We start from the raw sequence: 21,267 nt of genomic DNA, 5'->3' as shown, positions 1-21,267 counted from the left end.
AAAGACTAGCTGACTCAGGCACATGAAATATTTGACAATCCCCATGTGTGGTTTCTGCTAGAGATGTATTTTTCCATGACTGGCAGAAGACAGCCCTGTAGGCACAGATTTCAAAACAATCTGTGCTAAAGCTAAATCATCTTTAAATTCTGTTTTCTATGAACTTCTGAAGTGTCTCTAAATGGTTTCTACTTGTATCTACCTTTGGGTCTGGAAATACAGGCACCCAAGGGTGGGGCATGAGCAGGAGGAGCCAAACCTTTCACTAGGGACCTACGGGTATCAACACGGAGGGGGGACACCCTTAAGATGACACCTGTCAGGGCCCGGTGTGGTAGCCTAGCAGCTAAAGTCCTCGCCTTATACGCGCCAGGATGCCATATAGATGCCGGTTCTAATCCTGGCAGCCCCACTTCCCATCCAGCTCCCTGCTTGTGGCCTGGGAAAGCAGCAGAGGATGGCCCAAAGCCTTAGGATCCACGTGGGAGACCTGGAAGAAACGCTGGCTTCGGATTGGCTCAGCTCCAGCCACTGTGGCCACTTGGGGAGTTAATCAGCGAATGGAAGCTCTTCCTCTCTGTATATCTGACTTTGCAATCAAAATAAATAAATCTTTAAAAAAAAAATGTGCCAACTCCCAGCACCTGACACTTGCTCCCTCATCTAAAGGAGCCACCCTGAGTTTGTGCTAAATGCAGGTTCTGGTCTAGGCAGCCAGAGCTGAGGCCCAAGAGCCTGTGTCTCCACCAGCAGCCTAGTGGTGTGACTGCTACCACAACATAGAACATACTCATGGTTGTTGGGCTCCACTCCATGGGGCTGTACCAGAATGCAAATTTCCAGACCCACTTAGACCTGCAGAAACTGAGGCTCTGAGTGGGGCAAACTGGATTTGCACAAGGCCTGCAGGGGATCTGATGTCACTCGTGTTGTATCACAGCAGTTGGCAGGTCCAGGCTCTGGGAGGCGTTATGATGCCACCCAGAAGAAAACACAGCAACGTCTCTCAGTGTCAGGGGTTGGGGGTGGGCAGTGCTGGTGCCAGGCTCTTCAGGAAGACACCAGAACCCATGGATACTCAGGTTCTGCATGGCGAGTATTGACCTCGAGTTTACCCACAGCCATGCACCTACATGCATCAATGCCTTGCTACTGGATAGACGCACCAAACCACCGCCTTGGAAACGAGGGACCAGCAGCCAGTAGAGACTGCATACTTCTCATGGTCAGCTTTCTGTATGATTTCCCTTCCAGTCAACAACACATACGTGCAAAGCTCCCTACTATGCACACCACCTTAGGCACTGAGGGTTCAGCAGCCAACACAACGACGTAACAGTACTTGTCCACCTTCTTTGAGCCCACCGCTCCAGGCGAGAGAGAATGGCGGTAGGCTAAGTGACCTTCAGAATGCAGGTGGCAGTGCCCCCTCAATATGCACTCCCTGAACCACGGACAGCTCAGGCTGTGGCCATCTGGTCAGCACTGAGTGGCATCTTTCCAGGCTTGCCCCAGGAAGGGGGGGAGAGAAGCTCCAGGTTACATTCTGGGATAGCCAAGTGTGTGACTCACAGAGAACCTGGGACAAACAGTTACTGACCTGGCTGGCTGAGAGCTGCTGTGTGGGCTGGGCAGGACTAGGGGACTAAGGTGGCAACATATTTCAGCAAGAATGGGCTGGACACATGGTCAACCTTTAACACCCACTCAGAGATGCAAACAAAAGACAATGGCAGACCCTATGGGCCTGGGAAAGAGTTGGCTTCACTTACCAGAAAAGGGGTGCAGACCCAGGTGAAGGTGCCCACAGCTGCCAGGTAGGCGGACTTCTTCAGCACCTTCAGCTCCTCCTGCCGGATGTCCAACACCTTGTCCTTGAATGCCAGCTCCCAGGCGTACAACTTCAGCACTTTGATCCCGTTGAGAATCTCATTCATGAGTTTAATCCGGTTGTCTTTGCTCTTCATGTGCGCCACCTTCACAGACAAGGCCCATCAACACCACGCCTGCGCCTGGCCACCCGCAGCAGCCATCACAATACCACACCTGTGCCTGCCTGCCTACAGCAGACAGCACAATACCATGCCTGCGCCTGACTGCCCACGTCAGCCATCACAATACCACGCCTGTGCCTGACTGCCCACATCAGTCATCCTGTGACATCACTGCCTATACCTTTTATTTCATTGTCCAGGAACTTTTTTTTAAAAACTTAAGACATTTATTTGAAAGGCAATGTAACAGAGGGAGAGGAAACAGAGTTTCCACCTACCAGCTCACCCCCAAGATGGTCAAAATGGCCAGTACTAGGCCAGGCCAAAGCTGGGAGCCTGAAACCCCATGTGGGTGGCAAGGGCACAAGCACTTGGGCCATGCCCTGCCTGCTTGTCAGCAGCATTAACAGAGCTGGTGCTGATAGGGGATGCCAGCATCGCGGGCAGTGGCTTAATGGACTACATCCCAGCACCGGCTCCAGCAACACCACCTGTGGAAGATGAGCTTTCCTGTGGGTGGGGCGTGGACTCTGCAAATCCTACAAACCCTTCTTGTGGCTTTGAGACCCCACACAAGGACCACTCTAGCAAAGCAAGGACGGGCTGGCATGGTGGTGGAAAGGGTTAAGCCATCACCCGTGCTGCCTGGGACACTGGCATCTGACACAAGTGCTGGGTTGAGTTTCAACTGTTGCACTGCCAGCCCAGATTCCCACTAGCACACCTGGGACAGTGGTGACAATGGCCCATGGCTGGACCCCTGCCGCTTCACATAGGAGACCGAGACAAAACCCCATGCCCTCAGCCTGACCCAGCTCTGGTGTCTGTGAGCCTTTAGGGAGTGAACTAGCAGATGTAAGATCTCTCTGTGTTTCTCCGTCTCTCTCTTCGACTTAGCCTTTCAAATAAACAAATAAATCTTAAAAAAAAAAAATCAAGAAAACTGCTTCAGATGCCCATGTCACACATCAGAGTCCTGAGGTTCAGTGCCCACCCCTGGTGCCAGCTCCCTGCTGCTGCACACCCTGGGAAGCTGCAGTGAGGGCTCTTACAAGGCAGAAATTTTATTCAAATGTCATGTTCAAAGGTCAGAACTGTGGCGAGTGACAGGGATGAGGTCCTAAGGTGGAGACTCTGGGAATAAAGCCTGGTGGGCAGACAGATGCGACACTAAAGGCCACCTCAGGAAGCTGCCAGCCAGGAGCTATGCAGAAACCTCTTTTCTTTACAGTGACCGCACCCCCCCGCTCAGGTATCTGGTGATAGCAACAGACAAAACATGGGAAAAACAGCCACACACAGGAACAAGGGATCCCTTGGGGCTCGGTCACACCCCTGCTGTGTCTCAGGTGTACCTGCCAGGGACCAACCACCACAGACCCTGGGGAAAGCTTGGACAAAGCCCCTGCCCAGGCTTGTGCACACTGACACGAAAGCCCAGCAGCCCAGCAGCAGGCCTGCACATCAGCACTTGCTAAAGCCTCTCCAGGTAATTCCGAGGGCTGAGGACCTCATGGTGGGGGAAGGCGTGCGCATCTGGGAGCCCCGCAGAGCAGACACACACCTGGTAGGTCTTGGTCTTCATCGCCATCACAGCGTTGAAAGGCACCATGAGGATCATCACGGCCACCCCGGCCAGCACGGAAGGGCCCAGGTTCTACGGGAGAGAGGAGATGTCTGTTCCCCCGTCGGACTGGAGCGGACGAGGGTCTGAATGGCCTCCTGGTCCAGCCCATGTCCACGCCGCCCACAGCTGCGAGGACATGGAAGCAGCTGCAGTCTCAATCCTCCCAACCCCTTCCAGGATCAGGTATGGCCACAGCCCATTATCTGACACCCAGGGAGATGGACAGTTGTGTGAACGATGGCTTTGGCCTCCCAGGCAGTAAGATGAACAGAGAACAGGTAAGACAGCCACCACCTGACGCTTCTCCCAGCTTCCAGGCTGTGTACAAGTTTGGCAGGCATCTGAGAACGAGGCCATCACGGGGGAGGGGATTGTTTCCATCATGAATAGACTGGTCTAGAGTAGCTCCCTGGGCATAGAATTCCCAGCTCATGTGGAACCACCTGCTCCCTTCTGAGAGGCTGGGACACGCTGGACAGAGGAAGTCCAAGGGGCCAGCCCTCCTCCCAACACAGCCCCGGTGACCCAGTCTCAAGGGGGCTTTGCTGGGTGATGACACTTCATGCATGAATGCTCATTGTGGCTGTCTCTCAGTCACCCAAGCTGGGCAAAGACCCCAGGAAGCTTTTTTCTGGGTTTCTCCCAGGGACTGGGACCCCTTGCATCTTTATTCTTTGCTAAATTCTTTTTATTCACTTGCAGCCATGTATATGACCCTGAGGTGAGGCATGCAAGTCCTGGCAGGTCATAGCACCTGGTGTGAGCCTGGAGGAGGGAGCCACGGGGGTCAGAAGCTGTAGCCTTCAGGGACACTTCCAGGGCAGGCTGGCATGGGGCTCCCCAATTCAGCACACTGATTTCTCAGCACGGGCACCTTGTTGGCTCAGGCTAGACCTTGTTGCCCAAGGAGCAAAGGAAAACCAGTGCTCCAAGCCTCGCGGCGTTGAGATGTGTGGGTAAGAGGCTGACCTGTTCTCCCGCCCCGTCTGCCGACCGGGAGATTCTGTGAAGCTGGCCGAGAAGAGACTGACCTGTGGCTTTGTCCCAGTTTCTAAGCCTCACACACACACACACATACAAACGGATACCTGGAGAGGGCAAGCTGTCACCCCACACCTAGCTGAACCATACGAGGGTAGCCCCAAGAGGTCACGAGCAAACAGAATTCTGGTATAGTGAGATGTTGAAGTCTACTGGTTTTCTCCACCCACTCCCCTGTCCACAGTATGCATTTCTGACAAACTTTCTGCCAAGCCTCATGTGCGCAGATTTCAAAAATTTGTGCATAACAAGCTTATCTCATGCTTGCTCATTTTGAGAACAGTCTGAAGCACCCTGACACACACGCAACAAGGGAACATGATTAGTTTCCTTCTACTAAAGGTGTGTTACAAACAAATAGGTGTTTGTCCCTTCCAAACCATCACCCTCTGGGGATGCCATTCCAAGTACCACAAAGATGCTGTTGCCGCTCCAGCAGGTGTTTCAACAATTCCTGCCCAGCCAACACACATAGTTCCTCTGCAGACCAGAACATCCTGAATCGGTTCCAAGAGCAGCCAAGCACCCAGGTACACTGCACACACTTGCACGCCCGGAGCTGGCTCTGTGAATGGGACCTGCAGCCCTCACTGAGGTGTCTCCTTTTCTGCGACTGCTGTTACCATCCTGAGTACCAACTGAAGATGATGCAGTTGAGGCTCAGACTTGTGTGAGGCCAGAGCCCGAGCAGAAGAGGAGCAAGGATGAGAGGAACCACAGCCTCTGCCGTCAGTCCCACCCCTAGGCTATGCTCAACTCACACACGCAACCCCTCCCCTCCCCTCCCCATGGCAAAGGCTGTGGCCTCGGACGTCAGCAGTGCAGGAGCGTGTGACACAGTGACGGTGTGATGCTGAATGATATTCCCCAACAGCTCCAGAAGCAAGCCTGCAGGTACGGCGGCAAAGAGCGTCCGGTAAGTACTTTTACCCATGGCAGTCCTCGCTGGGGATACAGAGACCACAAACTGCCAGTCCAGAAAGAACTTCTATTTGGGCATTTCAATTCCAATGGGGTTCTTTTCTCTTTGAGTTTCCAGAAACTCACACACAAAAAAGTATCACCTACAGTCAAGACAACCTCAGGAAATGACATCGTGGCAAGGCACGTGAAGTTGCTGCCTGCAACATGTGCATACTAACTATACGAGCACCAGTTCAAATCTCAGCTGCTCCACTTCCGATGTGACTCTTTGCCAATGCGCCTAGGAAAGCAGCAGAGGATGGTCCAGGTACCTGGGCCCCTGTGTGCACACCCGAGACAAGGATGGAGCTCCCAGCCCCCGGCTTCAGTTTAGCTTAGCCCCTGGCCATGGCAGCCATTTAGGGAGGGAACTAGTGGATGGATTTTCTCTCTCCTGTCACACTGCCTTTTAGATAAATACATAAAAGGGAATGTGAGTGCTCGCTTGTAGGGACCCTGCTGTGGCTGTAACCGCAGAGAAGACAAAAGAGAAGTCAGATGCTGTCCACCCACAGATATCCACGAAGAGAGAAGGGCATACAGCCCGAGCACAGAGGGAACCACTTTGGAAGGTAACACCACACCACTTGTTACACCAAAGCCATCAGATCCAAAAGAGAGGAACACTGAGGAACTGGGGGTGGGGGTGGGGGGCCTCTGTCACAGGCTTGAAGGACAGACACAATGACACTCTTTGGGAGAGAAGCAAGTGCATGAGTGAAGGCCCCTGGGGAGGCAGAGCCAGGTACGAGTCACGCGACAGGTCACTCTGCTCAGCATCCCCTTGCTGCCTCGGTCCATGTCCAAGTCCACGTGAGCCACAGCGCTGCTGCTGTGGGAGAGGAAGTGGGACCCAGGCTGGCCATATCAGGACCACTGCCTCCTGCTGTACTCAGACACTCCGCCAGGATGGCCGAGGCAAAGGCAGCCTCGTCCCCGCTGCTGCTGGTATTCTATGCAAAGATGACCTAACCTCAAAGCTATGGGAGCCACGCAGGGAAATTCCCAGTGAGGACGAAGCCAACCCAGAGGCAAACAGGCCTGAGACATGCCAAGATGAGAATAAGTTCCTAGATCCACCTGTGCCTGAAGCTGGGACCCTACACATTCAAAGCATATGCATCCCCAATGCACACCCTGCTTGCTTTGGCTATTTTCAGAAGGATTTCTTTGCTGTGCAACTAATAGCCTCTTCACCAACATAATTAGGAACCAGGGAATGAATGTCTTGGTTAGCACTGGGGAGGACACGCAGGGGGAGAAGAGACAGTGTGCTGTATGTTGTGGGGTTGCTAATCACACACAATGTCAAGAGAAGACAAACGCAAACAGGTGCCATGCCACGAGAAGAGGACCAAGCCTGGCCACTCAGGGAAGGAACAAGACATCCAGGAGACAGCAAAGAAAACATGAATGACAGCAAGACACACCCACAGCTGAGCATGCATCCATCAGCAACACCCACTTCCTGCAACTCCACTCCCCATGCAAGTCCCTCCCGATGGGCAAAGGGGGGGTGCAGGGGAGAGATGATGTCAAATACACACCAGCCACAGGAGGTAGAGAGCAAGTATGACTTGCAGAGGGGCTGACCAGACCATGTTAATGTACGTGGCCAGGTCCATGAACCTCTGGGCGTCCACAGACATGAGGTTGACAATCTCGCCCACTGTGGAGGACTTTCTGGCCGAGTTCGTAATCACCAGGGCCTGCGGGGCAAAGCGGAAGGGGGAGACGGTTAAGTGTGGCACGGGATGAGCCCTGAACTCTTCTCTTTCTTTCTCTCTTCCCCTATCCCCCACTGCATCCTGAGTCAGCCACCTGGAGGGGAGAGGGGTGGTTTCCCAAGCAGCCCCTACCTTGCGGTAGACGGCGCCGATGACGGCCGTCTTGATGCGCATGCCGCTCACGAAGCAGATATGGAAGTACTGGTGCAGCACCAGGGTCTGCAGGCAGGCGCTGATGAAGAGCAACGCCGTGTAGAAGTAGCCCTGCCAGTTGGGGGCCTTGGAGTCATTCACAAAGTTGATGAGCAGCCTGTGGGGTGGCAAGCAGGGGGCCCGGGCTGACTAGTGCAGACCCTCCATACTGGGGCAAGGACAGGGGAGCGCAGACTGGAGCAGGTGACCCTCTCAAGCACCACAGGTGGAAGGTCCCACCAAGGAGGCATGTGAGAGCCCAGTGAGGGGCCAGAGGGGTGGAGGAGAGGGAAGGGGCTTACTTTAAGATCTCGGGGCCAGTAAACATCATCAGGTCGTGGATGGCCTTGAACAAGAAGCTCATGAGGAAGTATGGTCCAAAGGTCTTATACAGGACCTTGAACAAGGAGGGGTCCCGCTCCTTCTGGGGTGACTTGACAATCAAAGCCTCCACCTCCTCGTTCACGTCCGTCTTGGAGCTCCCTTTGGATTTGGTGGACTCCTTGGTGGAGGAATACATGACCTTCGCCGGCTGCCTGGAACAAAAGGAGTGTGAGGGAGTCCCCGGGGGCAGTTGACCTGGACACACAAGTCACCACATAGGGTCCACTTGGCATATGGGCTGTAGACCTGGCCTTGGGAGTTGTGGGTTTGAAACCTGGCCTGTTTTCCTTGGCAAGTTTCAATGAACCTCTGTGGCCCTCAGCTGGTTCATCTGTCAACTGGGACCAAAGCAGCCCTATACCTTACGAGGCTGCTGCAAAAAATGAGTTCGAGAATGCCAGCCCTGCCCCACTGGCTTCCTGATGGAACTTTAAGGGAGCCACGATGGACAGCCAGGACCATCCTGAGAAAGGGACAGAGTTAGAAGACTTTGGGCAAGAGCCAGGCACTGGCTAAGAAACCCACATTTCATGCAGAAGAACCTAGGCTCATCACCCAGCTCCCCCTGGCAGCGTCCTGCCGACGCAGACCCCAGGAGGCCACAGGTGATGGTTCCAAGACCCTGTTACAGGGAACCTGGTCTGAGCTCCAGCCCCAGTCATGGGGTGGGGAGCATTTGGAGAACAGACCAGCAGATGGGAGCTCTCTCTGCCTTTTGAAGCAATGAATGAGTAAATAAAATCTTATTTTTTTTTAAAGGTGAAAGATTCATACTTGCTGAGTTCAAAATTTACTATGAAACAAGCGTAACCAAGACAAGCACAAGAGGGGCCGATATTGCAGTAAAACTGCAGCCTTAGCACCAGCATCCCACCACACTGCTGGTTCTAATCCCAGCGCATCCTCTTCGGATCCAGCTCTCTGCTAATGCATCTGAGAAAGCAGCAGAGGATGGCCGGAGTGCCTGAGCCCCCTGCACCCATGGGGGAGACTCAGAAGAAGTCTTGGCTCCCGAGATTTGGTATGGCCCAGCCTTGGCTGCCACATGGGGAGTGAATCACCTGGATGGAAGATCTTTGTCTCTCTCTCTCTCTGCTTTTCAAATGAATGCATTTTATATAAATAAATAAAAGCCCACAAATAAATCCAACTGCTTTTTGAAAAAGGTTATCAGGTTCATTGAACAGGATAATCACTGAGCTCTGCTAAAATGGGTCCTCGAGCCAAGCCTCCTGGTAACTTCCAAGGTCCCCAGTGTCCCCTCCTATACAGCACAGAAGTGACAAGAGCATCCCTCCCAAGGCTAGGTCCCAGAACACACCTGCGACCTGTAGAGTCCCGGGTACCACAGCCTCTATTCCTTCTGTTGCCGCTTGCAAGTGACAGCTCTGGGCTGCAATATCCCAGCAGGTACCCAAGCAGGTGGAAAGACCACCTGAGTGACTTCCATCTTCAGATGAAAACCCATACGCCTTTGTACATTTAAGTATACTCTGACTTTAATATTTCACTTTATGGCAACCGCTGTGCAAACTGAGGGAAGGTTGTATTTTACTGGGGATTTTACAGAGCACTGTCACCCCACTGTCAAACCTCACTGCTGTGGCCCAGTGGGGTGAAGCCATCACTGACGACGCCTGAATCCTGTATCGCGGCACCACATTCAAGTCCTAACTGCTTCACTTCCCAGCCAGCTAATGCTCCAAGGCAGGCAGGAGAATGGCCCGGGTGTCTGGACCCCTGGATGGAGAGGAGACACCTGGATGGCTGGTGACGCAGGCTGTTTGTTGCAGCCATCCAGGAGTCAACCAGCAGACTCTCTCCTCCTCTGCTTTTCAAATACACAAAATGAATCTTTAAAAAAAAATGCTCCTAATGTGATGCCTCAGTGGCTAAAACCCTTGCCTTGCATGTGCCAGGATCCCATTTGGGCACCGGTTCAAGTCCAGGTTGCTCCACTTCCCAGCCAGCTCCCTGCTTGTGGCCTGGGAAAGCAGCTAAGGACGGCCTAAAGCCTTGGGACCCTGCATCAGTGTGAGAGACCTGGAAGAAGCTCCTGGCTCCTGGCTTCAGATCAGCTCAGCTTCAGCCATCGAGACTACTTGGAGAGTGAACCAGAAGACAGATCTTTTTCCATCTCCTCCTCCTACTCTGTATATGTTTTTCCAATGAAAATAAATCTTACAAAAACAAAACACTTCATCATCGCTGAGGATGCTGCCACTGCTGTGAGAGTACTTCGGTCCTCAGGAACCACAGAGGGGCGGGGTGGGATTGGCGCAGGTTCCAGCATGGACACCGGGACACATGGCACTGGGCTTTTTAGGCCCTGGTGCCTGGGGACACCACAGGTGCTGATGAGCTCCTCAAGGCGTGCAGGAGAGGTGGCATGGGGGCAGCGCACTCCAGGACCCAAGGTCAGGCCCAAGGACGGCTCCTCCCTGCGTCTTTTTGTGTCATTTCTGGTTTGTGCTATTTACATTCCTCTGTGGAAAACAGACAAGAGGGAAGGTGCTGGCCCTTTCTCTAACTGTGACCACTTTCACATGACAAGCTCACTTCAGGAAGTCCACAGAAAAGGGAACTCCAAGGGGAATTTATTTTGCTGCAAACCTCATTTTCTACAAACACGTTGAGGAACCTCCCTGTGCATACTGATGTCACAATTTTCTGCACCAAAACCAAGTTGCCTTTTCACCCCATTATTCCACAAACACCCTGAAATACCTCCGCATTCACACTGTACAGTGGGCCTCAGCACACAGCCACTGTGGATGTCCACAAAACCATCCACACAAGACGATGAACTTGGCTTTTTGTTTTAAAAAGGCCACCGTCAGCTCTCCCACCCACCTCCTGCCCGCACCCCGACCCCTGGGGATGTCATTTACGTCTGAGCTCTCCAGAGTCATACACATAAGACTGCAGCAGTGTGGACACGTTCCAGCCTGGGGTCTTGCACTTGGCGTCATCACGCCATGTCCAGCCCTGCCACCCCGTGCATGGCTGGAAAGCCCATTCGCAGGCCGCATGAAGGTGCAGGCCGCTACGTGAACACACCCGCGTTCACTGCTTCATGCGCACCTGGGTAGTCACCCATCCCGCCTCTTGCATGGCAGACACAAGTCTGTGCCAACTTTATCTCCCAGCAGTGAGGTGGCTGCTGATATGCTGCCTCTGTTTTTCTTCAGAAAGACAATAACAAAGTGCTAGATCTTGTCCAGGGATGCAGAACCATTTCATATCCCGACTTGGGAGGAACGTTGAACCAGGACAAGCTGGATTCTGAGAGGGTGCTACAGCAGTCAACAAACCTAGGCTGGCCTCCTATCCAGGGTTCGCTTAGAGAAAGGAATCGGACCCCAGCACCCTAACCTCCCCACTCCACCCCAGGCAGAAGGGATCTCATTCCTTTCTCCAGCTGGCAGGTGCCAAGAGGCCCCACCAGGGAATCCTTCTTTCCCTCTTTGCAAGACTTCCAGGGGCCAGGTTTGGCTCCTGTTTTAGTGTTCCAAGGCAGGGAGCCCCCTACTCATGCACAGCAGGCCCCCTGGTGACCTGCCAACAAGCCCATTCTCAGCAGGTACAGCCTGAGGCTGAGCCCAGTGGATAAAAACAGCCAGTGCAGCTGAAACCTGCCCGGGCTTTCCTGGGACAAGCACACAGCTTACCAGGCATTTTCATCTTGCCAAGGGCTCAGGAACCCCTCCAGGAAGAACATGAGAGCTCCTTGGGCAGTGTGAGGGGCTGGACATACAGCCTTTGGGTCTCCAACACAGTCGGCCCTGCCCATGCACGTGCCCTGAGGACCCGCTTAACCCCAGGGCAGCCTGGGGGCCACTACAACACAGAAATCATGGCATGTCACCGCTTGGTCTTTTCCAACCCAGAGAATCTCAGGGATGGACACTGGTGCCACCAGTGATGTCACAGCATGGGACAGCCCATGTTCCAGCCGGCAGTGCCTGCACCCAGGGCTGCTTGCACCTGGAGGAATCGGGTGACGGCTCAAGGACTGAGTTTCCTGCCACCACACATACCTCCTGGATTTGGCACATTCCTTCTTCCAGTTCTTCACCAAAACAGGTACCACCTGCTCCGACGTGTCCTCCTTGTTCAGAGACCACAGGTCGCTGTCCTTCAGGGGACGGTGGTAGCCCCGCACCATCAGCCTGAGGCCGAGACACAAGTGGGCAGGTGATGAGTGGCAGGGATGGAAAATGGAGGGTGGTGGGGCTCAGTGCGCGCACACACATGCACATGCACACTCAAAGCCGTTGGTCTGTCCTCCACAATGTGGCCGCCACCCCCACACCCAACAACACACACACACACATACCACCTGCCCCCAGCCTCCAAAGCCGCTAGTCTGCTCTCCACTCATGGTCACCACCTTGAGACTGAGGGCAGCCACCAGACAGCTGAGGAAAATCCCAACACAGATCAACGGACATCAGGGCATGGGATGTAACCACTGCTCATTCTTGAGGAAAGAAGAGGTCTTGGGTTCTTAAGAGCTGTGTACGTAATATTGAGGAGGGGCCGGCACCATGGCACTGCGGGTTAACTTGCCATCTGTGACACCAGATACCCACACTGGATCCCCGGTTTTGGGGGCTGGCTACTCTGCTTTTGAGCAGGGTTCCTGCTAATGCAACTGGAAGAGCATCAGAAGGACAGGTCCCTGCACCCGTATGGGAAACAGAGCAAACATTCTCTTGCTCCACGCTTCCTCCTCTGTTCTATAACGCTTAGGCCCCTAAGTGCTGCAGGTTTTAGATTCTTTTATGTGTTTTTTCTTTCTTAAGATTTATTTTTATTGGAAAGTCAGATCTACGGAGAGGAGAGACAGAAAGATCCTCCATTCACTGGTTTGCTCTCCAAGTGGCTGCAACGGTCAGAGTTGAACTAATTCAAAGAGAGGAGGAGCCAGGAGCTTTTTCAGGGTCTCCTCTCGGGGGGTTGCCTGACCAGCTGCTTTCCCAGGCCACAAGCAGGGAGATGGAAGGGAAGTGGAGCAGCCAGGACACAAACCGCCTCCCATATCCTGGCACATGCAAGACAAGGATTTTAGCCACTGAGCCGTCGTGCTAGGCCCCGGCTACCTTACTTTTAATCCAGCTTCTTCCTAATGTGCCTGGGCCCCTGCCATCCATGTGAGAGACCTGAATGGAGTTCCTGGCTTTGGCCTGGCCCAGCTCTGGTTGCACTGACATTCCAAGAGTGAATGAGCAGAAGGAGGTTCTCTCTTCCTCTCTCCCTCGGTGGCTCTAACCTTTCAGATGATTTTTAAAACTGCATCTGGGACCCAGTCCATATACCTAGCTTTTACAATGTACTAGCTATTCCAAGTACTCCTGGGATAACAGAGTATACCAGAGGATGCTGTAATTCACACACAAATGCTTCACCATTTCATACAATGCACTCGAGCGTCTGTGGATTTTTCATATCCACGGGGATTCCTGGAACCGATCCCCTAAAGCTACCCAGGGATCTGTAATTTCGTAGTGAGCTTGACAGGAAAATCCCAAAGCCTCTACAGCACAGTGCATAGCCGACCCAGACAAGGCCTTCTCGAGCATCAAGGCACTCAGGGTTCCTGAGTTTTCCCACTTGAGATCATGAACTTGGGAGATGGGGCTGGTGTCTGAGAGCACACATCTAGCGCGGGCACAGCCAGGACACAGGGGTGTCTGCAGTCGAGGGAGGTGCCCATCCGGAGCCCAGCCTTACTCACCCTGTGATCCACCAGAAGGTGATCCTGGAAAGGAAGGAGGCGCCAGACTCTGGACAGGGATTCTGCGAGACAGAACACACAGGGCATTAGAGAATCACCCTGTGGGTGAGGCCAGGATCGGGCAGCCGGTGACGGTCTTCCTTCCTCAGGCCCATCGGCTGTGCACTGACCTGTGCCCCACACGGAACCCGGGAGGAAGTAGCTCAACCAGCAAATACGGCAAACTCAGGGCAACAGGCCCAACCTCTGAGCTAAGTGTCACTATCATCTCTCCCTTACTCATCCTCTGTTCACTGAAAAAGTGGCCAGTCACTGCGCGCCCACGAAGGGCCAGGCATTCCTCCCTGAACTACACACCCACGCGGCCTTCTGTTCCCACAGAACTCCACGGACGGGGCATTGCTGCTGCCTGACTACACGCACTACACGTTCATTCATCAACGCCGTCTTCCTGAGCAGCTGTCCCACAAACGCCAGAGCCAACGTGACACGTCAAGGTCCGCCACGGTAATGACAGACACACCTGTCCCTGCTCTCTACTAGCCGATTCTGGTGTCTGCATGAGACATTGGGGATCTCACTTGAGCTTCGTTTACCAGTTCGTGAGGCAGGCCACAGAGAGACACGGAGGCAAAGGACCTCGCACAAGGCTCCACAGCTGAGAGGGGCAGGGACAGGGTGGACGCCTCCAACAAGTCCCAGAAAGACAGGGGAATCCAAGCACCGCATAAACCAGCGGTAAAACTGCAACGGTGACCTGGGCCTTGCAACCGGGGCTGACCTAGTCTTCTGGTGTCTCACTACCATCACACAGGGAGGACAAGGGAGAGCAGAAGTGAGCCGTGTGTGTAAAGGTTCTGGAGGCTCAAAGCAAACCCTGTAGCCTCCAGGAACAAGGAGGGGGACCAAGCAGGCATGTCTGTCTGCATCCAAATGGCAATGGGAGGTCACAAAACAAGCCTACACACAAGAGCGCCTCCAGGGCCACAAGGCAGCCACAGTGAAGGCTTTATTTCCAAAGACAGAACTGAGCATCATCATATGAGGATGGGATGTACAGCTGAGGACGCCCCACCTCTGGCTTTCCCACATGGCTGTCGGGGACCCAGTTACTGGGACCATCTTTTGCTGCTTTCACAGGGAGCTGGATCAGAAGTAGAACAGCTGAGACTTGAACCAGCACATATATGGCATACTGGCATCAAAAGTAGCACTATGACCCACTGTGTCACACTGTCCCCTCCTCCCCAAAAGTGTTTTTTAAATCCTTGGGTGAGCACTGGAGTGCAGCAGGGAAAGCCACCTTTGAGGATGCCAGCATACCACTTTGCAGCACCGATTCAAATCCTGACTGAGCCCCTTCCAAGCCAAGTGCATCAGTTCCCTGAGAAGGTGCCTGGCCAGGCAGCAGAAAACAGCCCAAGTGCCTGGACCCCTACCAGCCACGCGGCAGACCTGAATGGAACTCTTGGCTCCTAGGGCCATTTGGGGAGTGAATCAGAAGGAAGATCTGTGGCTTTGTGCATTGAGTCAACTTCTAAAACAATACAACAAACACATCCTTATCTTGCAGATAGCATCACTGGAGAAAGTGGGGTAAAGGACATACAGTAGCTCTACCACTTCTGCATTTCTCTGAGTCAAACTATTTTTTAAAGTTACTAAAAACTTGAAAAAAAAAAAGGGTAGATGCAGGTGGTCCAGATAGACCAAAGACCAGCTGGACTTGGGTTCTAACCCCATCTCTGCTGTCTTTCTTCTAGCTCCAGGCCCTGAACAACCCCCAGAACCTCACAACCCTGATCTCACATGCAGGAAATGAGGGTGGTGGTACCCACTGCTCAGGAGCGCTGGCAGGATGACCTGCTGGGATGGGTGACCCAAATTTCTCCAGAACTGTGCTGAAGACTGGAGTTTTTGCACCCCAAGGCAATGACATTGCTCAGGGAGGCGATGGAGGCATCTTGGCTTAGCAAGCTAGACAGGGTCTCACCGCAGCCCAGGGTCGATGCTGTCCTCCCCCAGACCCTGCCTACTGCCCCGGTCAGCCCAGGGGGTTACCAGCCAGCTCCACTTCATCTGCAGCCCCCATGTCCTGCCCATGGTGCAATGTGAAGGAGCTGGTGGGCTGAGGGTGGCACAGGGTACACAGCTGGCTGTGGTTCACTGACCACTTGGGCAAGTATTAGTGAAGACCTGTTGGCAAAGTGCTGGGGACAGCAGGGTGATGAGACAGCGAGGTCTCCTGAGCTGTGCAGCTTTCCGCCTTAACGGAAGGCAGAGTTAAAATAAGCAAACCAAGATGCAAACACAGAACTAGAATCTGTGAGCGTGTCAACAAGGGACAAAAGCAGGGTGTCACAGAGGGAAGGGAAGTTGGGGGGGAGGGCAGTCCCAAGATGAGGCAGAAACCTGTCCTGGGGTCTCCACATGGGCTGGGCAGGACCCCTGTGGGTATGTAACATGGTGTGGTGCTGACATAGGACCTGGACACGTCCCCTGGGTTAAAACCATCTCCAGATTTCCTGGAATCCCTAACAGCATGGGCACTGGATAACCAGCCATTAAAGAATGTTGGTTACAGGGACAAGCCAAAAGTCCTGTACCTGCTCAGAACAAATGCAAACTTTTAAAGATTTACTGGAAAAGCAGAGCTAGGGGACAGCGGGAAAAGACACAGCAAGCAAGCAAGCTAGCAAGCTTTAAGCCTCTGGTTCACTCCTTGAATGGCCAGGGCTGGGGCAGACTGCAGCCAGAGGCTCCGTCCAGGTCTCCCCTGCGGGTGACGGGGGCTCAGGATGTTACACCATTTTCTTTTGCTTTCCCAGACACACTAACAGGGAGCTGGACTCAAACTGGTGCTCCTATCCTAGGCAGTGGATTAACCGGCCATGTCTTAACGCCAGCCCCATAGACATGATTTCTTTCCCAAATATTTCCAGTGTAAACTTGTCTGAATCCACAGACACAGAACCTGGGACGGTTAGCAATGAGTGCACAGAGCCAAGGGAGCAGGGAGCAGAGGTGCGTGAATCCTAGTCCTGTTGGTAACTAGCCTCGTGACCATGGGCGTTAGTGGCGATGCACGTGAAATGAGCAAGAGGTCCAACATGTGACACAGTGGGTGAAATAGCCACCTGTGATGCTGGTATCCCATATGGACACTGGTTCGAGTGTCACTATTTGGGATCCAGCTCCATACTAACATGCCTGGGAAAGCAATGCAAGAGGGCTCTGTCCCTCCTGAGGAAACAAGACAGAAATCCTGGCTCTGGCTTCACCTAGTCTCAGCCACTGCAGCCATTTGAGGAGGAACCAGTGGAAAGAAGATCTCTTTTTCTTTTTCTTCTGTAACTTGTCTTATAAATAAGTAGATAATTTTTTTTAAAATAAAAATAATGACCCAGCGCAACGGCTCATTGGCTGAAGTCCTTGCCTTGAATGTGCCAGGATCGCATAGGATTCATGTCTCAGCTGTTCCGCTTCCCATCCAACTCCCTGCTTGTGGCCTAGGAAAACAGTCGATGACAGCCCAAAGCCTTGGGACCCTGCAGCCATGGGAGACCTGAAAGAAGCTCCTGTTTCCTGGCTTCAGCCCCAGCCATGTGGCCACCTGGGGAGTGAACCAGTGGACGGAGGATCTTATGGTCTGCCTCTCCTCTCTGTAAATCTGCCTTTCCAATAAAAATAGATAAATCTTAAAAAAAAAAAAAAATCAACAGACTGTCCCTTCAGAAAGAAACTCAACCACTCCAACTTACATGGACCCTCCCAACAAGCCCCTGGGGACATGGAGACTTCCAAAAGATGAAACCAGGCCTCCCCCCAGGTTGACCTCCAGAGTCCAAACCCAGTCTTCTCTCAGCCTTGGCATCAATGTGGAAGATGCCAACTGCCTGTGAAGGCCGACCCGCAAGGCTGTGTGCAGTACAGCAAGACCCTGAGGCCACCCTGGGCACAGGGGAGTACACAGGCACCAGGAGGAAGCCAATCTGCATCTTGGACCAGATGCTCATGGCGCCCCTCTGCGCCCGGGGAGAACCTGGTCCAGACCTGCCCAGACCTGCCCCCTCTTCCGCAGGCAGACATGCACGGTGGGGTTATCTGAAGTTACAGACGCAGAGGCCAACATGGGTTCCTCTTGCTGGTGGCTAAGGCAGCACTCTCTCGGCTGGGTTCCAGAAGTCTCTATCTGACACAGAAAAGAATGGTTGGATGACAAAGATAACCGAGCTTTTGAAGGAGCCAATGAGAGGGAAAACAGAGTTCAGGAGGTAATGACCCAGGCTGGTCCCACACCACTGAAACCCTGGACAACATCCTGAGGTCATGCGTGCAGGGGAGACACACGGCCTGCTGGGGAACTCCCAGACCAGGAGCGCGACTGCTCATATTCATTTAGAAATGAAAGGCTCCAGAGCAGGTTCTGGCTGGGGTGGGAGGACCAGTTTGACTGACATGAGCAGAGTGAGCTGCGGACATTGGATGTTTGGCACCAGGGGACTGGACCAGAATCCCTATGGTTTACAGCAACTTAGTACAACAGCCCCAGGCAGGACTCCCTCGGCAAGCGGAGCACCGGAGTCTACTAGCACTTCAGCCTTTATGTCAGAAACATGATTCCCATGTGTGTTGCAGCCTCCCCCTCCTAGCCCAAGCAGTCTCCAAGCCAAGAGTGTCTCACAGGTTCCCACCAGTCAGGTGGGTGTTCTCAGCCTCCAGCCTGAAGTTTCCACCCTTGACCTCTCATAAAGGGCACCCTGGCTCTTCCGGTCTCTTCCACTTCTGCTTGGGCTCCCCAGACATGCTCCCCACCAAGCTCCGCCCACTGTTGGGCCAAGCCCATGCTGGAACCTCAATCAGGAGCATCCCCTCTTCCAGCCTCCAGCACTGGCCACGGAGCTACCCTCCAGCACTGGCCAGGAGTCCTTCCTTCGACTGTGGGGCACAGTTTCCATCCTGTCACCACCCCCCCCAAAACTGGAGCCCCAGGCTAAGCTGAGTACCACACCTGGGCAGCCAGAGCCCTCACTCAGCTTCCAATGGGGGAGGTGGTGGGGGGAAGGGGTGGAGGGGTGGAAAGATGGGGCGGGTGGAGGGGTCTCTCTGGCAGTCGCTGGCTGATCTGTCTGCTGCCCGATCTGTCTGCTGCCCAATCCCGCCCTTGTCTCCACAGCAAAGGTCCAGCTCAGCTTGGCTGGACCCTGAATTTTCAAACGATAGAAAGGAGGAAGGAGAAGAGAAGAAGGAAGTTCAAGATTAGGCTCCTTCGGGTGGGGGCAGGAGGGCAAGATGATCATGAATGGGTACGGGGCAACTTCCTCCCCTCCCACTTCCACTGCGTATCCTGACAGGGGCTCCAGGTAGTCAAACCAAACAATGGTCACTCGACATCAGGAATGCTGCCAGATGTGAGAGAGGAACGAGGGGAACTCAAAGAAGACAATGAAGCCTTCAGTTTCAGAAAGTGAACACCCAAGCCATTTGCCTTGACATACATGTAACTGAAGCCCTGGAGCAAAATGGGAACTGCATCTGCCCAGTGCTGGCCATGTGGGTCGCCATGCACACCCTTGTGTTGGTGTGAACTGCTCGCAGTCACCGTTCATGAGAAAATTCCTCCTGTTCCCAGAAGCTCAGCGGATTCTGCTAAATCACTCAATGATTGGAGCCATGAACCTCCAGGGGCAGAGGAGGGGGCTATACACAGGTCCGGGGCTGGGGACAAGACTGCATTCCAAACAAGTTTCCTGCTGGTCCAAGGAACCCACTAGGAAAGGGGGAATCTACCAAGTGGCCTTACAAGGCTTCCTTGCCCCTATTTACAGATCCCCTACCCTGAGGAGCGGCAGCAGCATCAGCCATAGAGGATAGGGCCTGGGACCAAAGGGAGACTCCCTCCAACTGCTGAGACCTAGGAGGTGTGGTCAGCCATGGCCTGGCTCCCAGAAGGACGGATGGGAGGAGCCCCACCCAGACGCCAGGCCAGGCCCAGAATAACCATCTGAGTCATGCAGTGGGTGCGGGGTCAGTGGGGGAGGCCAACCCACTCTGTGACTCAGCACCAGGCAGCAGCCCTGCCTGACCCTGACACTCCAGGGCAGGGCCGGGACCACTGTCTGAGGTTGGGTGCATCACATGACTGCCCAATGGCAGAGTGGCTAGACAGTCCCAATCTTCCAGGATGCCCGTGGCCTGAGCCCAGCGTGTGACAAGGATACTAGCAGAAAAGACCTCACATAGCTCCCTCTCTGTGCACCACAGGCCTCTGACTCAGGCCAGGGGACATGGTAGAGCCGACAGCAAATGCAGCCACAGTGCACATTAAGGAAGGAGATGCCAAAGTTGGCCAAAGGAAGGGTAACTTTGCCCAGGGTTGTAAATCTAGCTGATCTCATCCTGCCTGAGCCTACCTGCCCCGCCTTCTTCAGGGGCAGTTAGCTGGCTACTGCCCTGCTGACCCCAGCAGAACCCAAGCGTCAGGGGCATGTGACTGGTGCATTTCTCAAGGAGGGCCAGGATGTCATCACCCTCCTCAGCCCACTGTGCACTGTCCCCCGTCTAGAGGAAGGTCCGTACGTCCACTTCCCTTGTCCCAGGCTGATGATGCACATGACTGCCCTGACCATGGAACATGGCAGGAGACACACTGTGTGCCAACTAGGATTCGGTCATAAAATCCGATGATAGGGTGGGTATCTGGTGCCATAACTGAGCTGCAGCTAACACACCCACGCCCCACACTGCAGTGCCTGGGTTTAAGTCCAGACTCAACTGCCAAGTCTAGCTTTATGCTAAGGTACACCCTGGGAGGCAGCAGGTGATAGGTCAAGTGTACTTGGGTCCCTGCCACCCCCACGGGAGATCTGGGCCGAGCTCCTGGCTCCTGGCTTTAACCCAGCCCAGCGCCAGTCACTGCAAGCATTTACGGAATTAAATGCCGGATGGCAGCTTGCTCTTGTCCACCTGTCCCTCTGTGTCTTTCTCTGTCTCACAGACATCAGGAGGTGCGCAGTTAGGCCTGGAGCGCTCTTGGGATACTCCCACTCCTGAAGACCAGCTGCTTAGGTGTGAGGCTTGTCAAGTCCCAGCACAGACCCTCCAGACGCTACCAGATAACAAGGATGCCTCTCCACTGACCTGTGATTACAGAGAACACTCAGCAGGGCTCCGTCAGCATCCAGGACCACTTAACTGCAGTTACTTGATGCTACCGAATGCAGTGGTCTCGGACGGAGTTGGGCACAGCACGCTTGTACCTCAGCTTCTCAGGGCTCTGGGGGTCCCCACACCCACCCAGGCTCAAGTCCCTCCTATGAAACAGGGCAGTGCCTGCATGGACCCTGTCCAGGGCTCATGTATACCCAGTCCTCCCGACATGAGGGATGGCAGGTGGATGCCCTCTAACAAGGCCAGCACACGTGCTGGGGCGGCAGCTGCCAGATGGCACGCTACGGGAACAGCGACAAGTCTGAAAGTGCTCAGTGCAGGTGCGAGTTTTTTTCCCTATGATCAGTCCATGCTGAGTTCAATCTCTGGACACTGAGCCCATCGGTGAGGGGGGAGTGACTGGTCACAGGATACTCCAAAATGCACCAC

At 53.9% G+C, this 21,267-nt stretch overlaps 1 protein-coding gene across 3 annotated transcripts in view; it reads right to left on the bottom strand.

Moving 5' to 3' along the window:
- ABCC1 (ATP binding cassette subfamily C member 1) overlaps positions 1-21,267 on the bottom strand; it is a 102,528-nt gene that overhangs the window by 36,749 nt on the left and 44,512 nt on the right. For 2 of the 3 annotated variants that reach the window (XR_005883190.1, XM_040973263.1), the window contains exons 6-12: positions 13,669-13,730; positions 11,969-12,100; positions 7,847-8,080; positions 7,485-7,662; positions 7,173-7,334; positions 3,559-3,651; positions 1,773-1,976 (exon numbers count right to left, since the gene is read on the bottom strand). Coding sequence is in view for 2 of the 3 variants with exons in the window: in XM_040973263.1 (XP_040829197.1) it covers positions 1,773-1,976; positions 3,559-3,651; positions 7,173-7,334; positions 7,485-7,662; positions 7,847-8,080; positions 11,969-12,100; positions 13,669-13,730 (1,065 nt within the window). In the remaining variant the exon portion in view is untranslated. Of the gene's footprint in view, positions 1-1,772; positions 1,977-3,558; positions 3,652-7,172; positions 7,335-7,484; positions 7,663-7,846; positions 8,081-11,968; positions 12,101-13,668; positions 13,731-21,267 lie in introns of those variants that run through there. The other variant, XM_040973264.1, reaches the window with a different exon arrangement.

This window comes from Ochotona curzoniae, unplaced genomic scaffold (genome assembly GCF_017591425.1).
Source record: "Ochotona curzoniae isolate NIBS_2020 unplaced genomic scaffold, NIBS_Ocur_1.0 contig_2321, whole genome shotgun sequence".
Classification (NCBI taxonomy): domain Eukaryota; kingdom Metazoa; phylum Chordata; class Mammalia; order Lagomorpha; family Ochotonidae; genus Ochotona; species Ochotona curzoniae.
The sequence above is the reverse complement of the archived record's forward strand: the minus strand, read 5'-3'. Positions and strand labels throughout refer to the sequence as shown.